Source organism: Zerene cesonia, chromosome 18 (genome assembly GCF_012273895.1).
Source record: "Zerene cesonia ecotype Mississippi chromosome 18, Zerene_cesonia_1.1, whole genome shotgun sequence".
Lineage (NCBI taxonomy): Eukaryota > Metazoa > Arthropoda > Insecta > Lepidoptera > Pieridae > Zerene > Zerene cesonia.
In genome coordinates, this window is record NC_052119.1 from 4,540,130 (window position 1) to 4,548,834 (window position 8,705).

The 8,705-nt window shown below is 37.6% G+C and overlaps 2 protein-coding genes across 2 annotated transcripts in view; one reads left to right on the forward strand and one right to left on the reverse strand.

Moving 5' to 3' along the window:
- The window catches only part of LOC119834136 (proto-oncogene tyrosine-protein kinase ROS), a 30,049-nt gene extending 21,875 nt beyond the window's left edge, over positions 1 to 8,174 (forward strand). The window contains exons 25-38 of the mRNA XM_038358429.1: positions 13 to 247; positions 1,132 to 1,328; positions 1,964 to 2,099; positions 2,297 to 2,427; positions 2,963 to 3,166; positions 3,491 to 3,630; positions 3,924 to 4,088; positions 4,379 to 4,573; positions 4,820 to 5,039; positions 5,283 to 5,380; positions 5,632 to 5,741; positions 6,065 to 6,228; positions 6,866 to 6,919; positions 7,077 to 8,174. Of these exons, the coding sequence (XP_038214357.1) occupies positions 13 to 247; positions 1,132 to 1,328; positions 1,964 to 2,099; positions 2,297 to 2,427; positions 2,963 to 3,166; positions 3,491 to 3,630; positions 3,924 to 4,088; positions 4,379 to 4,573; positions 4,820 to 5,039; positions 5,283 to 5,380; positions 5,632 to 5,741; positions 6,065 to 6,228; positions 6,866 to 6,919; positions 7,077 to 7,477 (2,450 nt within the window). The 3' untranslated portion in view covers positions 7,478 to 8,174. The remainder of the gene's footprint in view (positions 1 to 12; positions 248 to 1,131; positions 1,329 to 1,963; positions 2,100 to 2,296; positions 2,428 to 2,962; positions 3,167 to 3,490; positions 3,631 to 3,923; positions 4,089 to 4,378; positions 4,574 to 4,819; positions 5,040 to 5,282; positions 5,381 to 5,631; positions 5,742 to 6,064; positions 6,229 to 6,865; positions 6,920 to 7,076) is intronic.
- Positions 8,175 to 8,422: 248 nt separating this feature from the next.
- The window catches only part of LOC119834135 (smad nuclear-interacting protein 1), a 9,183-nt gene continuing 8,900 nt past the window's right edge, over positions 8,423 to 8,705 (reverse strand). The window contains exon 14 of the mRNA XM_038358428.1: positions 8,423 to 8,696. Within this exon, the coding sequence (XP_038214356.1) occupies positions 8,649 to 8,696 (48 nt within the window). The 3' untranslated portion in view covers positions 8,423 to 8,648. The remainder of the gene's footprint in view (positions 8,697 to 8,705) is intronic.

Consider the following 8,705-nt stretch of genomic DNA (forward strand, 5'->3'; position numbering starts at 1 on the left):
CGCGTCCCGCAGAGCACAACACGTTCGAGGTGTCGTCGGGCGGGCGCGCGGAGATGGCGCGGCTGTCGCCGGGCACGCAGTACGCGGTGTGGGTGCGCGCGCGCTCGCGCCACTCGGCCGTGTCGGCGGACTCGCTGCCGCTGCGCCTGCGCACGTTCCCGCCGCCCGCGCCGCTCGCGCTGCGCGCCGCGCGCCCCTACGCGCTCGCGCTCGCCTGGCCGCCGCCCGCCGCCTTCCCCGTGCACCGGTCGGTCACCCTTCGCTTCTATCTCTAAACGTCCACAGTTTCCAAACTTTCCAAAACTACCATCCACCAACTCGGCGACCTGGTCTATGTCTATATCTTTACTTTCTTCACTCCTTCCTGTATTCAATATTTTAATGAACAATAAAGCATTTTATTCAAATGTCACAAATTCATTGGTATTACTCACACGCAGAAACTTATTTCAAAACTTATTAAACAGAGTTGCCCTTGTTTTGCAATGTCCGCTGTCCAGTCACATATAAAAAATATATTTGTGTTTCAAATACACTTTCAAATGCACTATAAAATCTTATACCTTTAAACGAGCAATTCTTGTATATATATATATAATTGGAATCTCGGAATCGGCTCCAACGATTTTCATGAAATTTAGTATATAGGGGGTTTCGGGGGCCATAAATCGATCTAGCTAAGAATCTTTTTTAGAAAATGTCATATTCGTGTTTTATTCGTGTTTTTTTTTTCCTGACATCTATTGGTGAATAATAATACTATTTTGCTTCGTAGATAGCTGGACAACTGAAATAACACATAGGCACTTTTTATACCGATATTCCTACGGGATACGGACTTACGCGGTTTCAACCGCGGGTCACAGCTAGTATAATATTAAAGATGATATTTATTTAAATGTCTAAAATTACTGCTGGTCTCATCTCATTAGCTTTTATTAATGATTTCATTTTATTCATAATTCAAACTTTTCATTAGAAGAAGCCGATTAATTTACCTGATGCCTAACTTCTTATTTTTACAAACACAATGTATTGTATTTATTTAAGTACTCTCAATCATTATTATTTTATCCAAAGGCATTGACAAAAGTGCTTGCATTATAAAATGTAACTCTGATCTATTTCCAGATATGCGGTAGAATACATTGAAGCAAGTGGTTCAAGTGATACTTGGCTAAAATGTGAAGAGACCGCCAAAGGTGAATGGATAGCAAAAGACTTGCGACCAAAGACCCGCTACCGATTCAGGGTTTGTCTGCATTATATGAAAGACTCGCCGCCGTACTACTGGCCACAGGATGATAGATACACTTTTGAAACTGAAGGTGAGATAATTATTGTACTATTATTGAATCATTTAAATATGTAATGAATATGTTTAATTAATAATTGCCATATTTTTTTTTTTTGCTTGGAAGTAGTTCCATTCGGCATAACACTATTTTTGTGGTACTACACAAACTTATATTCACATTGGCTTCCAAATGTAAATAAAAAAAAATATATTATAATACTTCCTTCCGTGAAATTTGACCTTAATTAACTGTTCTCTTCTATATTTTCACTAATATCGTAAAACCATTCAATCCAATCATTCATTTTTGTCTACTAAGATTTGGAAATTTATTACCTCAGAAATTACATTGCTTCAGTGAAATTAATAGGGTTTTAGTTCAATGACTATCAGATCTGGTGTCTGTCATTTGGATATTTTTTATGGGCCTATTTCCTAATAACCTAATCGATAGTACACTAACCATAACTTGTATATTGGTAGATTCATTTACGGTATAACCATGAAGCTCCGGACCTTGGCTTGTAAGCAGTGATTCGTCATGAATAGAACATCCAAATACGATAGGGGCAAAGACTGTATAATATATTGTGCATAATGATTATGTTTATAAAATGATGTATACCGTGTGGTGTTCACGTGTGTGAAATGTTGCGTGGTCGGCAGGCGACGTGCCAGGCCCGCCCGGCGCACTGCGCGTGGAGGCGATGGGCGACAAGATGCTGCGCGCGCGCTGGGCCGAGCCCGAGCCGCACGGCCTGCCCGTCGAGCTCTACCGCGTGTGGGGCCGCCCGGCCAACAGGTGCCGCTACACACTCTACACTACACTACACACTGCACACTACACTCTACTCTACACACTAAACTTCACACACTACACACTGCACTCTATACTTACAGTTTTTACGTATCTAATTGCTATCTTCAACAAACCGACAAGTCAAAAATATATACCTTAATATTGAGCTATACTTAATGTATATTTTTTTTTACTTTAAGGGTTAACTACGTAGAAGACAATTCGACGAGAAATATAAGTGAACTGTCTGCAGATTTGCCAAGTGATATAGATGATGAAATGAAAATGCGCATTCTTCGCGAAGGACTTGAGTTGCTTTATACTGGACCTGGTAATCTATTAATGTTATTTTTGAGTTAAGGTATATTACTCATATAATACACCTACCTGCTTATAGTTAATATGACTGATTGCATATTGTACATACAAAAAAAAGATATTTTACTCATAGAATGTTTAAGAAATATGTCTGTTTTCAATAAGCTGGGCATATTCCATAAGCGCTTTGAATATAACGCAAAGTGCTAGCTTGTAGATTTTTTGCGTTTCTTTTCAAATATAACTTATTTAGAACATGATTTCAAGTTGTATAAAAATAATAGTAGTGCAAAATAAAATTCAAACTTAACTCTGTGACAAGGTAGGATTTACAGTTTCTGCTATGTGTTTATTTAAAACAACAGTGATAGGTTATGAGATCTAAGATGATTATCATTATTTTAATAATTGACCTCGTGGGCGTTGATGCTAAATTGCTAAGGTATTACCTTAAAAAAATATTTAAGTGTTAGTTTTCCAACCAATAATAAAGCATAATGCGATATATAACCGAGCAACACTAACGTGTCCAATGAAACTGGCAACAGAGTCGTACTGGCTGGTGGACGCGAGCCAGATCGGCGGCGCGTACTCGGCGCGCGTGCAGGCGCGCAACGCGCGCGGCTGGGGCCCGCTGTCGGGCGCGGGCGAGCTGGTGGCGCGCGCGCGGGCCCGCCCGCTGCCCGCCGCGCTCGCGCTCGCCGCCGCCGCGCTCGCCGCGCTCGCGCTGCTCGCCGCCGCGCTCTTCTGCAGTGAGTCGCTTCCACTTCTGCACTGGTGCTGCTAACAGCTGCAATGTCGCTTCACATACTTGCTACCTGCAGAGTACTCCGTACGAGTTATTATAGGGATTGAAAAAAAAGCGCTGGCTGCCCTTCACACTAAAAGTCACTAGAACAGAACTAACTCTGCCGTTAAAGTTTCTCGTGGTGTCATACTTCCTATTTATAAAATATTTTCCCGATGTTGCATTTGAAACTATAAATATTCAAAGCCAACGCAAGACATTGTCCATAATTTTATTTCTATGCAACGAAATTATATCTCCCATTATATTAACGTTTATTAAATTACAGCATACAATAAGAGGAGTAAGAAGAAAGCAGCTTTAGAGAATCAACTCACATCGCCGGTTATGCGGAGAGGACCAGACGTCGAGCTGGCGACTTTGCGCCAACTACCTATCAGACATTCCACTAATATTCTCTATAACCAGGTATGAGCCAAAAGTATGTATTAAAGAAATTTGCCTGCCGATAAATTTGCCTGATTGACTTTTTGATTTGATCTTTCATTATTAAAAGGAAACATACCTTTTTGATATTTAAACTCCAGTTTTAGCCTGTGGCTTGACAAATAACATCAAAAACATTATCCAAATCAACCTTATTAATAAAGCTTCAAGTTGCATTCACATAACTACGAACCAAAAAGCAATAATGTTTTAATCAACAAATGTTTTAGTCATACATAGTTCTTCATTTTCAATAAGTTTTCCATATCTTCCAGGGTGTACACTGTCCATCGGACGCAGAATTAGCCGCGTTGCCGCACATTCGCCGAGAGCAAATCACACTAACCAAGTTCCTCGGCTCGGGCGCTTTCGGCGAAGTGTTCGAGGGACTCGCCAGACAGATAGATAATAACGCTGGCAACACTAAAGTTGCTGTTAAGGTATAAAACGTTTAATTGTTAGTTAGTATAAGAATAAAAAAAATGAGTAATACTCTTAAAATAGTTTTGGATAGTGTAACAGCTCATACATTAAATACAGTTTTAAATTTCTACCCATTCAAGACACTAATTTAATCATTACAACTATACTTAAAACAGGATTTAGAAACAAATGTAAGACTTTTTCTGGAAAATTCATTCTCTATTTAAGAGCTCAACAGTTACTTTTAGAAATACATAGGCAACTAGTTACTTCTAAGATGAATAATTCTTGAAAATAATTTTGACAGACTCTACGAAAAGGAGCAACGGAGCAGGAAAAAACGGAATTCTTAAAAGAAGCGGCTCTAATGTCGAACTTCAAGCACGAGCACATACTGCGGCTACTTGGAGTGTGTCTGGACAATGATCCCAATTATATCATAATGGAACTTATGGAAGGAGGAGACTTGCTTAGTTATTTGAGAGCTAAAAGATCTTCCTTGGTGGGTCTAATGTGTTAATTATCTGTTAACTTAGAATTTTAAAACTTTCCCTCTCATGAGTAATCTCGTAATGTAAAACGTGATAATAATTTTCAGTGGCGAGTTGTGTAAATCTATCACAAACGCAGTCAAAAAATAACTAATAATTAATGAAATTTATGTTTTAGTTATAATAAATACACTTTGCCTTTTGTATTTTCTTCATGACGACTTGTTAATTTATAAAATTTACTTTATTTATTCCAGGGGACCTCCGAATCCCTGACCCTACTAGACCTACTGAACATGTGCGTTGACGTCACAAAGGGGTGTCGTTATCTCGAAGAGATGCATTTCGTGCACAGAGACCTGGCGTGTCGGAACTGCCTCGTGGCGTATAGAGATGGACGCAGAGTAGTTAAAATTGGAGATTTTGGACTTGCTAGGGATATATACAAGAATGATTACTATAGGAAGGAAGGGGAAGGTAAGTCGAATATTGTATAAACGTAAAATCCACTTTATTTGTCTCAATAATTTCATGTACATTTTGTTTTGTCCAGATTAAATCTTGTTAAAAAATGAATTCATTAACTTTTGGACTGGGAGTTGTCTAACTAGTTTCATCCTTTAAAATAACAGGAAGACTGACAAAGCAATTTTATGTATAAACATTGTCTTTATTATATCTCAATTAAGGGATATACTAAATCAAAAATGTTGTTTTCAGGTTTACTTCCAGTACGATGGATGGCAGTAGAGTGTTTAGTGGACGGAGTATTTTCGTGTCAATCCGATGTTTGGGCTTGGGGCGTACTCTGTTGGGAGGTAATATTAAAATCAATTTAATTCTTAAGGGAAAAAAATATTTATATAAGTTATACTAATACTTATAACTATATGAAATAATCACATTTTATGGAAATTATTTTAAAATGCTATGTCATTACAATGCTATTCCGTCCATTCCAACGTTCTGAAACTCTTAAAACTTCACCACTCAAAAATTTTATAATAAGTATAAGAACTGTTCATGGGTTGTAGTGCGAACGTAAGTGTAAAGTGTGTGGTGTGCGCAGGTGCTGTCGCTGGGCGCGCAGCCGTACCCGGGGCGCACCAACCGGCAGGTGCTGGGCTTCGTGCGCGCCGGCGGCACGCCCGACCGCCCGCCCAACTGCCCGCACCTACTGTAAGTCACAACCACCTTTTATTGATAAGAAGACAAAGAAACAAACAGCTTTTTATTGTAGCGTCTAAAGTTTAACCCTCGTAAGCCCCTCTATTTTATACTTTTTTATGATCGTTCAAAATTAAAAGCAGCGTTGTTTTTAAAAATATAATCTTAATAGACAGATCTTTATGTACTTTTTTTGCTGGATCGTTATCATACAACGTGATACTTTTTTAAATTTAACAGTGTTTTTACACACATCTATATAACCATATTACCATCTTCTCTAGACTAGATCGCTAAATATAGTCTCACCAGCATTGTAACCCCAAACCCGTCAGTTACGAGCTGCTGCAGAAGTGCTGGAGCTACAGCGCGGAGGCGCGGCCGTCGTTCCGCGAGTGCCTGTGCGTGGTGACGTCACTGCGCGACGCGGCGCCGCGCGCGCCGCTGCCGCCGCCGCCCGCCGACCCCGCGCACCACTACCTCACGCTGCTCGGGGACGGTAAACGCGCACTTCGCCTCTTCTTTATTCGCCATTTCATTGTTTTCTTTATTTGAATCCGCTAACTAACTGTTGTTCTAATTCTTTATTTAAATGCAATCAGACTCCGTCCAAATCCAATCATTCCACATTCAAATATGCTGAAGCTTTTAAATATTTCTATTAGTTTTCTATTCTTTCTTTAAATCCCTGCATTTTTTTTATAATAGCTATGTAGATATTCACTTTTCAAATACACTTGTATAGTTCTGATTTTGTTCCGATTCAAATACGGACATAAAATCTTCTCAATAAATAAGGACAAAAAAAAAATTTTATAAATTACAATATGAATATCATCATCATGTGCAAAGCATGTCTTTTCTAACCTTACTTATTACTAACATTTCAATTGCGATCATTATATCTAAAATATTGAAAAAAAAATATATTTCCTTATATTTAACATCGAATAAATTCCAATAACAAGGGTATAATTTAATTTAATTTTTCCATTTGCTTGAATTGTAGCAGTAATTAATAAAAACCAAATTAGCAAAATATCAACAATTCATTCGCTATAAAAAAAATAGTTTATGATATTGCGAATTGCTTTACCCATCCTTACTAATATTGTTATGCGCATGCGCATGTTCAGATGCTGTCGACAACCGCACCTATCTGCTCGACGAGAATGACAACGCCTGCTTAGGTACGTCCAGAAACCATAACTTTCATGTACAACAACCTTTTGCATGTAACTAAAAAAACGCTATTTGCATGTACGATGTTGTGTATTGTTATATTTTAAAATACATATTGCAAAATTTTACATATTAAATTACGCAATTTAATTAATTTATTTACAGATGAAGATTTCCCAGAACAACAGATGGAACCTTCGCATTTACTGCCGCAGCGGACACCAAAATACTTAGAGCTCATGTACGACAGTGACTCGCCTTCGGGCACGATATGCGACGGTTACGAAATACCTAGATCTCCACTCACATACGCACCATTCTCTCGACATTCCATTGTAGGTGTAGCACCCAATAGACTAATAAAACCTCCCTTGTACAGAACTCATTCGCTCAGAACTAATGTTAGGCCGCCAAACGCTACAATAATCCCTCTGAGAAACGGTATCGTGAAACGCGCGTCTCTATGCGAAGGCGTACAGAGTTCCTTCACGAGAGAACCCAGACCGAGCTCTTCGCAATCTCGACAAGAAGACTTCGACAAACATATATTTAAGACTCCATTTTAAACTGTGATATTAGGCAATTTATAATCATTATTCCACCGAACTATTCGCTTAGTGATTAAATTAAATATTTATTTATTTAACGATTTGTAAATAATGTCTTGCTGTAAATATTAGTATAGGGTAGAGGCCGTTGGGATTGTTGAGTACAAAACAAAGATGTTTTCATTGTAATGCATTTATTTGTAAACTATTAAGATAGTATCTTATAACAATAAATTTATGTACGATACCAAGTGTTTTGTTTTAACGTACACCCTAAAGATATTATTATTATAATAGATTTAAGGTATCGAATGATACACTAATTATACACAATAGATTAAGTTAATCTTACAGATTACTAGGATTATTCCTTAAAAATCCAACTTTATTACATAAATGACAACATTAAGAACTTTCTGGAGACATTTTGTAAATAACAGTTCTAAACTCATTTTTCATAGTATAGATACTAGTAGGTTATATAGGTACATACTGAAAAAGAAAACAAAAATACTTCTACCTACAATAAAGATTGCATAATTAAATAAAACACTTTTAATGTACCCTTTTATCTATATGTTTTACGAATCTAACGCACAAGCAGCCTCATTATCCTATTTATACCTATAGGCATCAAAGAAAGCAAGCAGGCAGTGAAACCTTGGAACTACGCTGACGCCGTAAAACAAGTAACGATTTATGTTTGAAAAAAAAATAGGGTACCAGTCCTTAAATTTACAATGAAATATTAATTAAACACTTAAATAATTAACAGCTTTCGCAGGAAGTTAAAGTCAAATATTTATTGTCTTAAAACCTAAAAAAAAAAGAAAACCCCTTAAGCGTTTTGCCCAGAGTGGCTTATTAAACTCTCCTATTTATTTTGTATTACAGCAGCTATTATAAAATCAAATATTACAAATATACTGAACAAACAGCCCTCTGATAATTTTATAACCCCATTATCATCTGTACTAAATTTTCTTTTCACATTATAAAGTAACAAAAAACGTTAGTTACATAGATTTATATCCATAATAGTTCTATCTCTTTCTATTTTGATAGCCGATGACCAATGCCAATGAAAAAAACACACTATCCATCTTTCTTTCTCAATCTAAAACAGATCGCCAGAAAGAGATAAACCTATTACAATTTGTCAATATGGTCGTGTACAAGAAGTCTTAGTTTAGCCATCGGCCGCAGTTTCTTCCTTGGCACGTTTCTCCTGCTTGATCTTGTCGGT